At 38.6% G+C, this 18,318-nt stretch overlaps 1 protein-coding gene across 3 annotated transcripts in view; it reads right to left on the bottom strand.

Annotated features, from left to right (window-relative positions):
• The window catches only part of PRKD1 (protein kinase D1), a 349,031-nt gene that overhangs the window by 76,038 nt on the left and 254,675 nt on the right, over window positions 1-18,318 (bottom strand). For 2 of the 3 annotated variants that reach the window (XM_075530541.1, XM_075530539.1), the window contains exon 5: window positions 13,876-13,899. The exons of the other annotated variant lie outside the window; for it this stretch is intronic. In XM_075530541.1, coding sequence (XP_075386656.1) covers window positions 13,876-13,899 — 24 coding nt within the window. The remainder of the gene's footprint in view (window positions 1-13,875; window positions 13,900-18,318) is intronic. 3 annotated transcript variants of the gene reach the window in all.

Raw genomic sequence — 18,318 nt, 5'->3', positions numbered from 1 at the left:
GAGCGAAGGGGTGGAGTTTAGCCTGTCAATGAGGTCACTGCTTGATGACCTCCTTTGGAGGCGCCACGGAGATAAATGCTCACTGGAGGTGGGACACAGACACGCTCTGCTTTATATTCCTGTTGACAGCCACAGGGAATTAACTAAGCTGATGGCAGCCAGGACCTTGGAGCTGGAGGACCCACGTGGAGACCCACACCAGTGCTAAGATGCTTCCATCACCACTGCAACCGCACGGCATTTCATCCACTGGCTTGTGATCTTCCTGCATTTCATGTCACTGCATGGCTGTGTGAGTCAAAAGAGGAATTTATGTACTAGTATCGGCATATAGGCTAATATCTTATGGACTTGATCTGGCCTGGGATGGGATGTTTTCTTACTGTACAATTGCTCTTTGACATAAAGTTCTCTCTTACACACATATGAGGGTCTCTGGAGTTGTTTCTCTAGTCAACCAAGACTAACACAGTAGTAAACAGAAATACCTATACACTGGGTATAACTCAGTATTGGGTATGTCTTAGGAAATAGTTGGGATGCTAGAAAGAAGAGTAAATAGTCCCAGGAAAAGATCATCATGCTTGGTAAAGTAGAAGGGCAGAGTCAGAGAGAAAGCCCCCAATGAGCTGGACTGACAGACACAGTAGCTACACAGTAGACTCAAACAGAACAGTAACAGTGAGGAGGGCATACGACCGGGAGAGGTTTCCTTCTGTGTCTGACCTGACTTGTCCTGATGGAATTTAACAACAACAACACAGTAAATTGGAAAGGACAGACTCATTGTTATAGGGAATGATTATTGTTCAAAACTGCTAATACTTTACAGGTGAGTATGTAAGTGAACACCAGGAAATTCCAGTGTTTTATGAAATAATTTTATTTCTACATGTTGGAACTCTGAAAAAAATAAATTAAATATTGGGCCAGTCAACTAAAAAAAATATTTCTCTGGGGATGAAATCTAGCCTATGGGAGTCAGATTTTTGGGGAAATAGACAATAGCAGTATTTTTTATAATCCGCACATATATTAAACATTTTTTAAAGCATTTGGCATAAATTAGTTTGTTTAAGCAGATAAGGAGCCAGAGTCACAATGAGGTTGAATCATTTTTGTCTCAGGGCTCAGCCTATAAATGGCAGAGCTTGAAATGCAAGTGGTTTTGCCCCAGACCGTAGGCTCCCAAATGTATTTGGCCTACAGTTCTCTTCTGAGGAAAAAAAAGAAAATTACTTGGTGGTTCTCCTCCACCCACCGCCCCCTGGCCCCAGCAATTTAAAAAATTTTCATTATAGCCCATAATCCGGGATAAACTGTAGGTATATGCGTTTGCATCCCATCCTCCCCACATCATTCCAGCGTCCTCCAGGGGGTGGTATGACCCACTTTGGAAACACTGCTGAGAAGGTATTACTGATTCCTTTTTCCTCCCAGGTCTGAAATTGATATTTGATGCTAATATGGAAAATAGAAGATATCTTATTCCTCTCAAGCAGTTGAGTGTGCAAATGAGGCAATGAGAATGATCGAATGATACTATGTTCTCCAGCCAAAATGCTTTGTGAAACTATTGTGAACCCATTAACTTTGACCAACCACGAAGAACTTGTCTGTTCTCTCAGGATAGTATCCGAGTGATACCTGTTTTAAAGTACACAATGAGGAGCGGGGTACATAGCCTCTTTATTTTATAAGCTCTGGCTGCCTAATTTCCTATTCTGGTGTTGTTGCTGTTGCTGTTTGCTTCAAGGATACGAACACTACAAACATATCCAACCAAACAAGAAACACTTCATTCTAGAAGTCTTAAGAACTAGAATTTTGCTCTTATTCTAAGGCGAGAGCCCATCCTATCCGACAGCCATCAAGATAAACCAACTTAATTGATTCATCCTAGGATAAATTATCCCTGCAGACCTCATTTAGATACTGTGAGACAAAAAAGGTCAGCAAATAACAGTAGCCGTGCCGCCACGAGTTCATTGTGCAGTCAGGTATTGACACAACCTTGCTGCTATTACCTAGGCCCCTAGAGCACTCTGGCCCCACTGTTTCTGCCAGAGCTATTATGACATGCCCACACTGGTCTTTCTGACCAATTCTACTTTAAAGGTCTTGCTTTAGTTTAAATTCTCTCCCCAAAGCCTCTTGCACAGTCCATTCACCCCTGTAACGTCAACTCCTAGAACGCTCCCTCCCACATAATGAGATCAATGTCCATGGATATTAGGGCTAAAAGAAAACAAAAGCCATGTACATGGTCAAGGGCTCGGCAAAGGGGTTTCCTAAAGAAGAGACATTTGATATGGACCCTGAAGGATATCTCCTATCTAATGATGCTGTCAAGTATTATTAGCAACACAATTCATATTTACAACAACTCAGTCCTCCCGGACTGTTTCGCTCATGTGGGAATGATCTAACCCTACACATGGTTGCTGCCTGTGACACATCGCTGTGGATGCTCAGTCTGAGGCTGACTACTTTCTGGAGCAAAGAGAAACCATTCTCTCCTTTCACTAACACTAAAACATATTACTTCTCACCTGGGGAGTCAGGGATTTTCCAGCAGAGAGCAGTTCTTGGACAAGAGACAAGTCTGAAGGCCCCAGGGAAACCAAGTTCACATACAAACATTCATGTTTCCTGACCCTGTAATTCAGTGAGTAGAGTGTTGGGTGAGTTTTAACTTGTTCAGTGCTATTCTGTTATAATTCTGAATCTATATCCTTGAACTCCCTGCCAAGAATATCAGATAAATGAGTTTGATTCCTCAGTTGGATACCCTAAATATATAGCATAAATAAAAGCTAATCAACACCTTTTCATAACACTGAAAAGGTAGCTACAGGGCAGGGGGAAAAAAAGCACGTCCCCTGCTTAGTGGTGACGGATGCTGTGTTTTACCATGGAAAACCCATTTCCTAATGTTTGCAGTAATTTGTGAAAGCTTTCAAAGTAATAACACATTTAATCTCTTATTAAAAATACAAGGTGATCAAGATGCTCTGAGTGTTACAGTCGGCTTGGAACCTACAGTAACTCTTTTATATTACTTCACTCTTTTTAAGTAACCACAAATGAGAGGAAAAGGAACCTTACTCTTTTCTTAAGTGATCTACCCTTTGCAGACAAAGGATCAAAACTATTCCTGATTTGTTGCATATTACCTGCACGGCTTTCTGGGTCAGCTACCAACATCCTACAAGTGTGTGGACTCCGGAGGGGAGGGGACACAAGATACGGGAGGGATCACTCGTTCTACTTCCAGGCAATATGACATTAGTGTCATGCACTCTAAATTTGTTAAATAAGAAAGGAAAATTCCCACTAGAGAAAATAATCTTGAAAATTAACAGATTTTGCATCTTATAGTGTAGAAAAGGATAAAATCCATGTGTAAAAAAATGAAGAGGGTATTAGCAAACTATGAGGAAAACCAAGGAATGTGAACGTAGGACACACATTCCTATCATATTTTACTTTGCCCAAATCGCCAGGGCTCTAGACTAGTTTTATGAGTTCACAGAAGAGTTTAATGAAACTATCTGGAAAGAAGCTCTCCCACTGATTGCTGCCTTGGCAGCGTCAAGCAGAACCTGCAAACCCACACCACGAAGGCAGCCCAAAATCGGAAAGGCCAGAGCCACGCCCTTCCAATGTAGCCCATGAGGATAACCGGGAAGGGTTTGTAAGATTTTACAGTATGCTAACCTGTCACAACCCATGGTAAACATAAAGCTGTGTGTGTGTTCACACGTCCTTGGGAAACAACATAGCAGGGTGGCCAAAAACTAGCTATTAAAGTGAATCAATTACAGAGACAGACACACATACACACACACAGAGAGATAGAGAGAGATAGAGAGAGATAGAGAGAGAGAGAGCCTAAGAAGAAGAGGAGGAGATGGAAGGAGGCAGCGAGGAAAGAGAGACAAGAAGGGATTTCTTTCACTTTACTGACAAAGGAAAAGGTTATAGCGTTAAAAATACCAAAAAGCACTAAGACATTGAATTTGGTCACTCCGTGTTATTTTTGAAAGAACAGCAGTGAGGTGGCATCACGTGGGTTCCAGATACATTGTGCAGGAGAGCCATACCCTGGCCTTGCTCGCCATTGTTAGGCTTCACCCACGGCTGCAGCCATTGTGTCAGTTCAGCTGGCCCATGGCCTCCCTTAGCTGCTGCGCCTCTGCTTTAGCGAACAGGATGGGGGCTTTTTTTCTGGGGACTGTTGTCTCCTCCAATGTACATGAGACGAAGTCGTGTCAACCTTGTTTCTAAGGAGCATTCTGGTTGGACTTCTTCCAAGGTCAATGTGTTTGTCCGTTTCCGTCCTTACTCCACTCTCCATCACACACTTCTTTTTCCTCTTCGGGATTCAATGTCCACCTTTCACGTGCAGATGAGGCAACTGAAAATACCATGGCTTGAGTCAGGCAGGCTTTAGTCCTCACAATAACATCCTTGTTGTGCATACGCTAAAGAGGCTTTGTGCAGCAGATTTACCCCAATGCAATGCATCTTTTGAACCCTTGACTACTGGTCCATGAGCAGTGATTGTGGATCTGAGCAAACAAAATCCTTGAAAGCTTCAATCATTTCTGCATTTATACCGGTTCTGTTGTGAGTATTTGGGTCTTCTTGGGTTGTAACGCACCGGCAGCTGCTATCCTTGATTTGCACCAGCAAGTGCCTCAAGTCCTCCTCACTTTCAGCATGCCAGTCTGTGTGCATATTGTAGCTTGTTAATAAACCTCCCAATCCGGAGGCTGGATTCAACTTCACATAGTCCAGCTTCTCTAGCTGTTTGCTCAGCATAGATTGAATCAGAATGGTGAAAGGATCAACGCTGCCACACACCTTTCTTGATTTCAAACCACGCAGTATCCTCTTACTCTGCTTCTACAATGGCCTTTGAACCACTCACAGGTTCCAACATGGGCACAGTTAAATGTTCTGGAATTTCTGCACCCTGAGAAACAGACACTTGGAGCAACTAAGACACCTAGAGAAAGAAACATTTATTCATGACTTCTAACACTGTTTCATCTTGCATTTCAATATGTTTACGCTCTAAAAAAATGACAATAAACGAGGAGCCTTCTCTCCATAATTTGCTATTCCTGGCTCAGTGGATCATATGATAATTCAGTTTAAAACGACCAATAAGATTCCATTTAACGCCCTAATGTGTTCCACTTCATTTTTTATGACTTCTGGTTTCTCTAGAGCAGGCGTCCTCAAACTTTTGAAACAGGGGCCACTTCGCTGTCCCTCAGACCCGTTGGAGGGCCGTACTGTAGTTAAAAAAAAAAACAACTATGAACAAATTCCTATGCACACTGCACGTATCTTATTTTGAATTAAAAAACAAAATGGGACAAAAAAACACCCGGTGGGCTGGATAAATGTCCTCAGTGGGCTGCGTGTGGCCCGTGGGCCTTAGTTTGAGGATGCCTACAGAGTCATACCATGCTAATGAATGTGTACAACTGTTTCTTCTCATTTTGAGTTTTGACCCATCGGCAGATAGAGGTCCAGAAAGCTTTATGCATCCATGTCATTAAGTGTGAGTCTACTTGAGGAGACAGCTCTTCCTCATTAGTATCCTGAGTGTCTTCAACCTGAGAGAATCATCTCCCAGCACTACATCAGACAATATTTTGCTGCCGATCTTAACTTTTCCACTGGACATTTTTTTTTCTCTAGAAGTAAATCACCAGGTTCTTCTTCCTAGTTTGTACCAGTCTGGATGCTCTGCTAACACCGGTTCACCATGGCCTGGCCTGCTGGTATCTGACACACCAATGACACAGTCAAGCACTATAACATCAGTCAAGCTAACACAACATGACAAGCTACCAGAACACACTCTGCCTATTCTAGAGAATGGGGAAAGGAGCTCATCTGCACACATGTAACCAAATATCAGAAAACTATGTCTAATGGAACAATTAACTTAAGAAACAAAAAAAACCCCAAATTTAATATTTTAGAAGCTGAATTATTTCTGGATTTCTTGGAAGTCCAGAATTTAGAGTATCAATTTCAATCTCCTATTTTCCTCCCTTTTAATATTTACTTTTTCTACAAAGATTTTGTTCCTAATTTTCTTGGAAGAGTCATGCATTAGGACACATGGGCTCAAACAGTGAGCATGAGTAAGTAACCTTTTTCCACGGTACTTAATGCAGCTGGGAGTTCAATAGGTGGGAATTGTCAGAAATGGAAAGAGCGAGATTGACATCTGGCCGAGCAGATAGAACCAACAAAACCCCAAAAATACTTTGGCAGAATTCACGTTTACAATATACATCTGCAAGTTTTTGCTCAGTAGACATATTAATCATTTTTATATGATAGACACATTGATTGAAGCAGGAAACAGTCTCACAGTCTTATTTAATATACAGCAAATCCACTGCTGCCTGTAGTTTCCAGAGCATTAGAGAAGTGCTGGCTTGCTCAGTGAAAGTACATTCAGATCAGGTTTGAATTTGGAGAACTAGTTTACACAATCATGATAGATCTTGAAGTATTAGTCATATCAATTATATGAGTATCATAGAATATATTCAAAAAGAAAATGATATTTAAATCCAGGAGAATCACCAGAATTACTGGAAGGCCAGAACACAAGAGTAACAAATCTCTAGTTCTAGACAGATTTTTTGCTACATTAGAAACTATCCTGGAAAATATTAATTTAGCCAGAATATCATCATAGCTTTATTCAGCATTAGATATAGACTTCTTTCACTCCTTTCATTTAAAAAGACTATACTTTGAATATTACAAAGTATATTAGTATTATGCTCAATAATAGATAATGAAATACTGGGATGGCTTATCTTGCATTCATATTTTAAAAGAATATATGAAAATAGTAATTAAATGAGTCATTTTTGAGAAGGTTTTCTAAGAAAATGTGCAGCCAAGAGTTTCCTTTAATATAATGTTAGTCTTAATTAAATAGAAATCAATAAATCTTTATAAAAACAGTATCTAATGATGAATATTCTATTTAGAAAACATGCACTCATGTAAAAATTGAATTTAATAGTCTATATTTTATAAAAATTAAAGGACAAATGTGAGGATATAAAATGATCAAACACAATGAAAACTTCCAAAATACTGGAATAGAAGCATCTAGTTCCATCAAAAATATCTTCCCTGTGGAATCCTGTAAACTCAAAAGCAATAATAGTATATATCATCTTAAAGTTATTTAAAAACAACTGAAATTAACTTCGGTAAGGATATTTAATTTTTTTTAGAAATTCTAAAAGACCTTTTTAAGTTACTTACAAAAAAGTTATGCCACTAATTCTTTTTTGTGGTCACAAATTAAAAAAAAAACATTTTACATTCTTCTCCATGTTCTACCTTTGCTTGACCTCTATTACATCAAGACTATTTGCCTAAGTCATTTAGCAAAAACCAAACCACATTTAACCTGTCCACACTGATTTATTCTCAACAGTGTATGAGGAGGTACCCCCCACCTTAAAAAAACATAAGTTTTATTCAAAACTTTGTATTTAATTTTTTAAAATAATTTTGTCACTTTCAAAATTCTCTCTATTACACTTAATACATTTATCAAATCTGATTTCATTCTTGTAAACATTTTCAAACTCATCTGTTTGAATGGCTGACAGCACCTCCCTCATGTTTTCTCTTATAAATAAAACAACAAAACCAACCTTTGTTTTATAATTGGCACTTCATCCGCATATTATGCAATTCACCAGTCCAACCAGATCAAGAAGACTTGTGCAATCTTTACCACCATCTACTTTAGGACATTTTCCCCACACTCATTGCTTTTTGTGTAACTCCACCCCCACCCCCCATTTTGACATAAACATACACAACAAAACATTCACCAATTCAACTTCTACATGTATAATTCAGGACCATTGATTATACTCTTTGTGTTGTACAACCATTATTGTTATCCCTTTCCAAATTGTTTCATCACCATTAACATGAACTCAATGCCCCTCATCAAAGTCAAAGAGTTTTCAAAGGTTTAAAGGTGGCATGTATGGCAAGTGAAGGTGAGCAAGATAAAGAACTTACTGGGAAAGGGAGTTGTTGAATTCATTCAAAGAAAGGACAAATTTACATAACATAAAAGGTTAAGCAGGAATCTCCTGTAAGTCTGATATTTATAACCCAGGGATTTACTATATTCATTTTTAACGTTTGTTTGATTAAGTAAGTGATGCTGTAATTTCAAAATTCATTGTCAGTGCTTCATCAGTAGCTTTTTTCAACAATTCTATGTCATCAAAGCACTGTACTTTCATGTTCCTCTTCATTAAGAAATAAAAAGAAGTTACACAGAATGAGGTCAGGTAAGTCAGGTGTGTGGGGAAAGAGAGGCATGATGAGTTTTGCCAAAAACTGGCTCACTGAGAAGGCTGCATGAGCAGGTACATTGTCATGGTGTCAAAACCAGTGCTCCGTCTGCCACAAATCAGGCCTTTTTTGTCGCACACTGTTACTCATCTTTTCAGATGTCTAACTAGAAAGCTTGACTAACAGTCTGACCTAGTGGAATGAACCCCAAATACCCTATGAGTGGACATTTTCATCCATTTGGGAAGTTGACAGACATCCAGAATGTTGTTTGTCATCAGCTGACATTGCTTCTTTTTCGAAAGGAAAAATACACTCGTACACTTGAGTTTTTCCCTTAGTAATTTCCTTCTAAGTTGTGTTCAACATCACAAAAGTTTCTGAGGCAGTTTTTCCAAAGCAGGAAGCAAAATTTCACCAGCCACACACTATTCTTTTAAATCAGTCATAATAAAAAATGAGATTTGAGAAAAACTGCTTTAAAAAATCACTGTGACCAAAGAGAACCTATCAAGTATTGAAAAATAATCAAAACAACCACATAGACTAAAGTTTTTAGTCTTATAGACTAATAAACGGAGGATTAAGGTGACCATATATGTATTAGTTAACCAGTGTTACTATAACAGAAGTACAACAAGTGAATGGCTTTAATACACAGAAATGCATTTTCTCTCAGTTGAGGACTAAGTCAAAAGCAAACATACTTCCATTAAGTCAATTCTGACTTACAGCGTCCAAGAGGACTGGGTAGAACTGCCCTTTCGGGTTTGTGAGACTGGTGTGGTTAACAGCTCAGTCCACAGTCCACTGTGCCACCTTACTGCCATTCAGTTGAATCTGAGGTCCAAATTCAATGAATTGCCTCTAGCGGAGGGCTTTCCCTCTTCGATGGCTCAGGAGAAAGATATCTGACTGCTGAGCTTTTGCTTCTGAGGCATCTCCATGTGCTTGGCATATCTCTCGCTCTCCCCATTTTATCTTGCTAGCTCGTATTTAATCTCTTTTAAATTTCAAAAAACAGTGACTCAAGATATACCCTACAAATACCTCCCTCACCATGAAAACAAAGACAAACTATTCCCAAATGATATTATAATCACAGAGGTACAGGTTAGGATATACCACACGTATTTCGGGGGGGGGGCAAAATTAAATCCACAACCATACATAACTATCCTAAGCAACGTAATAGAAAGCTAGACCAAAAAAAAAAAGCAGACAATTGAAGGGGTAAAAAACAAAGGGCCAATAAGTGGTTTTGAACTGCCAACCATGTGGACGGCAGTCGAATGCGAAACAACTATACCATCAGGTTTCCTCATGAAATAATAATAAACAGCTTTAGAATATATTGATAGAACTTAAAATTAACCCTTATTATTATGAAGCATCAAAGAAATAGTTACTCTCATGCAATATTATTATTAGAGTTATAACATTGTACAACATCTTAAAGAAATCACTCTTCAATGTCAATATATATATATTTTTAATTCATTTGGTTACTAAGAAAATAATGATTTCAACAAATGCTTATTAAGAACATACTTTTACAGATATGAAAAAATATATAGTAATTCTCATTTCAGTACTGTTTAGAATAAAAATTGAAAATAGCCTAATCAATGGAAGAGATTGATTATATAAATGTATAGTATTACACTAGAGAAAATTAGAAAGCTTTTACAAAGACCTGTAGTATTTTTATCGCTTGAGGACTGTTTGTCTTTTTTAACTCCATGAAAGCATGGATTGTTTTACTGTATACGTTTGCACCTAAGGATTTCAAGCCTTGAAATGTGAATTAACTAGGACGTGCTAAAAAGAAACAATGGCAAGGATTCCACAGCCATGTTCTATAATTCTGCTATTTATACAACTGTCACTACAATATATCTCTACATACTATATAGTCAAACTTTATGCATAATGTTCTTTCAAAGCATTTGCCTAGAAAACAGCCTGTTCCCTTTTCAGCAACTGAATATAAACAAAATTAAAATATATTAAAAATAGTTTTGCAGCCTATACAACTTATTTTCATCAGGCACTATACTGGAAAAGGTGGCTACCTTTAATTTTCACAACTTCCTAAGAATATTAGACTACTTTTCCGTCATCCTTTTCTTAATCTGTTCCTGCTTGTAGCACGGAGAGGGAAGTGAAACATGTTTCCCTGTCTGCCTTCAAGCCCAAGAATAATTTGAAAACAAAAATACAATTTACATTAAAAAGTACATCTGACATAATGCTGACTGAAGTTAATTCAATCACAAAAGAACAAATACTGTGTGAGTCCACTGCTGAAGGCACAGCAACAGAACAGACACAAGCTCAGGCATGCAGAGCATGCAGGATGCTGCCCAGTGGGACGAGGCAGCTTGGCACAGAGTCTTACTGGTGCCAATGAACCCGACACCATTGTTTCTGGGTGTGTATCTTGAAGGTCCCTTGGCTAGTGGACACCTCATGTCAGTGGGGAACAAAGAGTCGAAGGAGGGCAGGCGAATGTTGCCTACTGAGAGCTATGACTTGGTTCACGCAGACAGGCAGGCAGCCTGATCAGAGGGACTAGGGAAACTGATGGGAAAGTGTAGTCAGGAGAGGAGAAAGGGAGCAAACGCGTCCGGGAAAATACAAATGCATGACTCTGATAGGAAAAGTGGGCGGTCCGACTCCCAGGTTGGGTGAAGAATGACTGAGTGTGCTTTTGGGGATCCTAGGTAGGGGGGTTAGTGTCGGAGTGGTAGGCACTGAATGGGCCACATGGCCCCGGGCTTCTGGGTGCATCCTGAAGACCCAGGCCAGGTGCAGGGGGACACTGGGACATTGAATCCTGGATCTTCAGGGCACATGGAGGAAAATCTACTGGGTTAAGTGGACTCTCCCCCACACTTGTAATCTGAGGACTTAAGTCGGCAAAGACATGGTGTCTGAGGAAGCAGAAGAGAGCTGACCCAAGATTGTTGAAACATTTGTTGGCAGGCAGACAAACATGGTCATGCCACATCAATGCCATATATGCTGTATTGAGATATATATTATTCTGGCAAACCTGTGACTGACATTTTCAGTGAATATTATTGTAAAATTTCCCTAACAACCAAATCCCATTGTCTTTGTAAATAGAGTCCAGCAATGAAATGAATGATTCTGTGTAAGTGAATAATTAAGGTCCTGCAATATGGAGTTAGTGTATATTAGCCCAATATCCCTCTCTCAACAGTGCTTTAAAAAATTAATATCAGGAGCTAATCAAAGACAATATTAATGGAAGATCTTTATGACACAAGGGGAGAAAGCTCTCTTCCAGAAATAAACACGGAGGTTTGGAAAAGGAGCCAAATGCAGATTAAAAAGCATAGATCCAGGAATAAGTTTGGGGCTTGCTAGCTCCAACTTAAGAAGAATTAGTTCTTACATCATGGCCCTGCTCCATATTCGCCCTCACAATGGAAAGCAGACGATATGGGAGCTATAGCAAAAAGTGGTGAAGAACTTAGATGGTGCCCAGCTATCAGATAAAATCATGTCTGGGTTCTTAAAGGCTTGTTTCCAAACAAGCAGCTATCTAATGAGATGTCATATAAGTCTACATGGAGGAAACACACCAACTTCATTGACTGGAGGATTAGAAATCATATGATCCAAAGCCAAGGAGGGAACAGGATCACAGCTGAAATTGTGAGAATCTGGTTCGCAGAAGGCGATGGATGACAGTGGGAGCCCGAGACATGTTTGGGGATCTCCATTGGAAACAAGCCTCCAGTGATTTCTTTATCCAAAACTGAGGAATGGGAGAGAAGTGGTAACCAAATTGAGTGGACAGGAAAGATGGCTATATAAAGCAAAATGATATACCTGGCTTGACTGGTTAAAATCTTGTTGGCCGATCCCTTCTCTGAGGAACAGTAGCCCGATCTGGTTTTCAGCATTGTCCATATTTCTGTTTTTGGTTTGTTCATATTGGGTTTTATCTCAGATGTACTATATCATTTGGGGGTGACCCTCTTGAATGTTTGCTTTATATGTTTCTGTTTTCCAGTATGCGAAACCCAGGGTTGATGAACTTATAGAGGCAGCAAGTGGAATAGAGGTTTCTGGGATGTATAGTGGTGATGGCGGGGGGTGTAGACATCAAGAGTCAAGAAATAAAGAATATTTTGAAACGGATTGTGGTATCAATTGTATAATACTGCTTAATGTGACTGAAGTATGGAATGATATATCTGTATTCATGCCCAATAAAATGATTTTGAAAACGAAGCAGAACAAACTGCCTCTGAAAGACATTTTAAGTTACAAATCTTAAATATGCAAACATACTAAAAATTACTTGTCCCTAGCTTTCACCCTACCCTTTTCTAAGTAAAGAACATTTTAAAGGAGGATATGGGGATTTACTGGCATTGAAGGAAATGTCCTCGTTTTCTGTCATAAGAATGTATAGCTTAGCGTGTCCATGTATTTAATCCAGAAGATGATCTAGTAATATTCTCATTCGCTCCCAGCATCAGAGTTACTTTCAGAAGACCATCTCAAAATGAACACAGAGTGGTGTGTGAAATATGTAGCCTCATGAGGAAAAATAACAGTATATTTCTCAATCATCCAGAGGCACAGTTACAAGGAAAACTGATGACTTAGTCAATGACTCAAAACCAATCAGAATGCTGTTGTAAGTCTGCTTGACCACACTACCTAGCTGCTGCTTTTCCACATTCAAGTTATTAAATGCTTAAGGTTGAGAAATGGTCAGTCATTATTGTTTTGGTGTGGGCTTAATTGAATTGTTTATGAAAGAAATTTTTTAATTGGCTCCCTTGACATATATAATTTGTTCTTGGTTTAAGAGTTTGCTATTTCTGTAACCCACCATTTCTTTAAGATTAAGAAGACAGTAATCATACAGAAGAGTTAAAACCTTCTTTCTTGAAAAAGAAACTAAACTCAAGAAGTGTAACAAGCAAATGTATTTTTTTCCAGGCAATCCTCATTTAGCATTGTAATGTCTTCGATGGAAATGGGTTTTGATTTGATGCCAATCAATACTGTGCACATCGGACGGTGTCTTCGCTTCGTAAGGGTTTTCAGTACTAGGCATTAAAACTCATCCAACGTGTGTGAGCGTCAGTTAACATTGCACCTTGAAAAGTCAAGGTTAACTAGGATTTATTTTATTCTCAACCAATCTGTCCTATTTCAAAAGAAAAACATCAATGCTAAGTGATCAAATAATGTAATATTGCCCAATGAAAGATACATTGATTATTCTAATGACTGTATTGTGCTTTGTTTAGTTCAATACCTAAATAATAATGCCAAAAAATAAAAACAAAGTGGAGAATATTACCATTCAGTGAATTGAATTCTCAGGTAAATGGTGACCTATTTATTCTCAGAGTATAATTGTCTGATGTCAATTCAATATCATAATACTAATCTGAAAAGGCTGGAAACACATTGCAAGTGACGGGTAGAATGAGTACATACCTCAACGCCAGGACTCACAGGAGACTGAAACATGAAGTTGAAAGAGTGAAAAGCAGGAAAATGTGAAGAATAAAAGGGAGGAAGAAGATAGGAAAACACTGTTAGTGGAGGAATGCTAGGCACGTTATTTATGCAATGCACACAGTACACATCATGATACATACAGGCATATTTTCAAGATAAAGCAAAAAGATAATCAATCTAGCTAGCCCTTATGGCCACTGAGATATCTGAGTTGGAAACTTCTTTTTTTTTAATTTTATGGCGCTTTATACACTAAGTCAAGACTCCAAAACAGTTGTGACCTGGTAGATGTAAAAAAACAAAAATGTCAACTCTTGTCATGCCATCAGTGATAAAGACGACTCTTTCACCTTGTTGAAAATAAATTATAGTCAAAATGAAGCATTGTTGACCTTTAAATGAAAGTTGAGATTTTCTTCATAATAATTTATCTTCTCAATGGGAAAAGAATGAAAAAGGTCACCATAGTAATCAAACATTATAGAGTGGTTATCTTTCTGCCTGCAGGATAAGCTAATGAGTAGTCAGTAAAAGTCATTGATTTAGAAACCTGACAAGTCCAATAGTGGCTTAGAGTTTTAGTGAGAGGAATATGCCTAGGACACATTCTTTGTCCATTTTAGAGTCTGTGTTGCATACCGTTATCATCCATCTGATTTCACTTAAATTGGCATATATGTGCCTTTTCTTTAAGACTAGATCATCACTGAAGACATTAAAAACCTTGGTACAAAGTAGACCACACATCCTGATAATTTGAGGCGAAGTGAGGTAAATAGTATTACTACCAGAAAGATCAGTTGTTTGAAGCCACCAGTAGCTCTAAAGCAGAAAAAGATGAGGCAGTCTGCTCTCGTAAGGTTTACAGCCTCAGAAACCATTTGGAGTGGTTAGAATCTAACCCACAGGAACAATATGAATCTGAATTAACAGCAGTGAGTTCTTTCTGATCTTTGCTTCTCTAATCTTATTGAGCAGATCAATGATAACTACAAACTAAAATTTAGTTAATGCTTTTGCTTAACAACAAAAAAATGCAAGACTGCTTTGAAATTGGTGGGTTTTCCAGTGAATAAACCATTGCTCATTATGAAAAAATCCCAAATTCTAGTCTCTGAACAACTGGTTTCCTAGTTTTCAACTTGATATTAGGTGTCACGGGATCAGTTCCAAGTCATAGTGACCCTCTGTGTAGCAGAGCACAGCACTGCCCTGCCTGTCCCATGCTCACAAGCATTGTGTCTGACCCATTGCAGTCACCCTGTCAATCCCTCTCCTTGATGGTCTTCCTCTTTTCAATGGCCTTCTAGAGGCATGATGTCCACTTTCAGGGACTGGTATCTCATGATAGCATGTCCAAAGTACACGAGAAGCAGTCCTGCCATCCTTGTTTCTAAGGAGTATTCTACTTGTACTGCTTCCGAGATCAATTTGATTGGTCATCTTGATGTCCATTGTACTTTCAATATTCTTCTCAAACATCATCATTCCTGACCTTCTTCAGTCTTCCTTATTCATTATCACATGCAACGGAGGCAACTGGTTGAACGCACCATGGTTTGGGTCAGGTGCACCTTAATCCTTTAAGGGAAATTCGTGGTCTTCAACACTTTAAAGAGGCCTTGTGCAGCAGATTTGCCTAATGCAGTAGGTTGATTTCTTGAGTGTTGTGTGAGTGAACATTGATTATGGATGTCAGCAAGATGTAATCTTTCATCTTCAATTCTTTCTGTTAATTACAGCGTCACCTGTTGTGCCAGTTTTGATGAGTCGGCTTTCTTTAAACGGAAATCCACACTGCAGCTGGCGCAGTCCTTGATCTTCATCAGAAAGTTCTTCAAGTCCTCCTTGTTTTCAGCAAGCCAGGGTGTAATAACTGCATATCACAGGTTATGAATAAGCCTGCCTTCCATCCTAATGTGGTATTATGCGTATAGTTATGTTCTTGGATTATTTCCTCAGCATATATTATTTGCTCAAATTGAGTAATTTTTCCCCTAATTTCAAACCACGCGGTATTTATTTGTTCTGTTCCAATGACTGTCTTTTGGCCCATGCACAGGAGCCCCAGGAGAGCAATGAGTGCTCTGGAATTCACATTCTTCTCAATGGTATCCATAATTTATTATCACCCACACAGTCAAGTGCTTTCATATAGTAAATAAGACACAAGTAAGCACATTTCTGTTGTCTTTGCTAACAGCCAAGCTCCAGTTCACATTAGCAATGACATCTGTCATGCCTTGTCCTCTTCTGACCTCAACTTGCATTTGGGAAGCTCCCTGTGATGTACTGTACCTTGCAGTTACCCCCATTTTGTCAAAGATGCTGAGAAACAGCATAGCTTTAGACTAATGTCCTGCCAAGACTAACTGTTAACCAGGAATCCCTGCCTGTAAATCGTTCTGGATTGACAAATTTACTCAATCTGTAGAACTCAGATAGCTGCTCACTCGAACACTTCCAAATATTACATTCATGGAGCAAAATGTAACCTTTGCAGTCACTATTATGGGAGATTCTAATGCAGAGTTGGCGAAGCTTTCTCTTTGGGAGAGGAAATAAATCAAATGCTCTGCAATCCAAAATAAGATATTGTCTTTGACATCTATATATCCGATAGTCTAACTCCTGGGGTTTCCTCTAATCAGCAGCCCCAAATATCTCTATCTGGGATCTCACTGAAACTTGATCTGAATGCTGGTTAGTTCATGGTATTTGAAGAGGATTTATGCAGCATTTATGTGGAGGCATATGTGACCTTTCCTGGTGGCACTAGGGAAGTCAGAGGAGGACATATATGGTTCCCAGGCCTTTCTTAAATATATGAAAGTGAAATTTTAGAAGCTAGCTGTCAAATCATTTTGCAAATGTTGAACCTTCGTGCAGTACCAGTAGCAATGTATAGTCGTTCCAGTTGCCTTGTATCTTCACAGATGTTTATTACCCTCACTCACCAGATGTCAGACATGCTGGTGCATTATTATCTCATCCTAGATTGAACTTTAAGCTTCTCAAGAATTAATGGTGTTGAGCAAAACCTTCATGTTTATAGGCTATCTTCCTGTGTAAAGTGCTTCCCATGTATTTTGTCTAAATTTGAAATGAGACTTTCTGTCTTAACATGTTGATACTCTATAGATTTCAGCTAAGTCTTTTATAAGAGGTATGTTTTGAAATGATCTTCTACTCTGTGACTTGCTTTTCAGTGTCACACATGAGATTTTGATTTTGATTACTATAATTACTATAATTTCTTCTGTCGTCAGTGATTTGAAGACTGGGCATAAGAACGCTTTCCCATTCTGAGTTATTACAAATATTCTTCTATGTTACCTCCTAGGAGCTCAGAACCTATCTAGAACTTATTTTATCGATTGTCCCTCTGGATCCATCAGTATGTGTAGGTTGGCTGAGTTGGAATCACTTTGATGAAAGTGGGACATTCTAAATGAATATCTCCCTGGTCCTAGAACATTTATCAAAAAGACAATTTTATTTTTTCTCCTGGAAGCAGTACCCTGTTATAAGTTAGTTCGCTTGTGTGTGCAAGGATGTTTCTGGATTTCTTTTAGCCTGTGTATGCAAGTATGTCTTTCATACTTATACAATACCACGTTGTCATCTAAATTATGGCACTCATGAATTTCAGAAGTCCTCCAGCTTTATTCAACATCAGGGTTTTCGCTCTTTGTACTGCTGACATTTGGAGTAAACATTCTTTGTTGCAGGAGGCTGTCCATTGCACGGACCTCCCTGGGTTTTCTTCCTTGCTAAAATATTGAATCCGGAGATCTGATCCTTCTCAGATGCCTTCAAGTTGTTTTCTTTCTTTCTTGTGTCTTCTTCCATGTTTTAGTCACGTCTTACAGACTCTGTGGCAAGAGTGTTGATTTGATACAAGATCCTTCACGGTTAGTAACCTTAAAACAGGTGTTCACCCTTTTGCCTATGATTATGTCTTTCATGATGATTTTAAATGACTCTGACTCTTTGAAGCAAGGAAAAAAGATAAGCAGAACAGAGCAATAATAAGATCATTTAATGAATAATGGGCTCCTGCCATTTTCAAAAGTAACTTACCAGTAACTATCTAAAAGTTACAAAATTCATATAACCTTAATGAGGATACTTATATATAATAATAAAATATATTACAGTCTGTGCTACTTAAAGAACTACCGCTTTCATTTCTTTCCTTTTTTCCATTTCCTTCCTTTTTTTACTAGTACTGGTTTACAAAAGGGCATCTGCTCTCACAAAACTGACATATTATGAATTAAATACATTAGCTTTTTTAAAGAATGAACTATTTGATAGTTACAATAATGGATAGTTTATAGCCAAAGTTGTTGACAGAAAAGGATTTAGACATGATCTTCGTTCTATAAATCTTTATCATACTTACCAGAATTAGGG

This window comes from Tenrec ecaudatus, chromosome 14 (genome assembly GCF_050624435.1).
Source record: "Tenrec ecaudatus isolate mTenEca1 chromosome 14, mTenEca1.hap1, whole genome shotgun sequence".
Lineage (NCBI taxonomy): Eukaryota > Metazoa > Chordata > Mammalia > Afrosoricida > Tenrecidae > Tenrec > Tenrec ecaudatus.
This window is presented reverse-complemented; position numbering and strand designations above follow the sequence as displayed.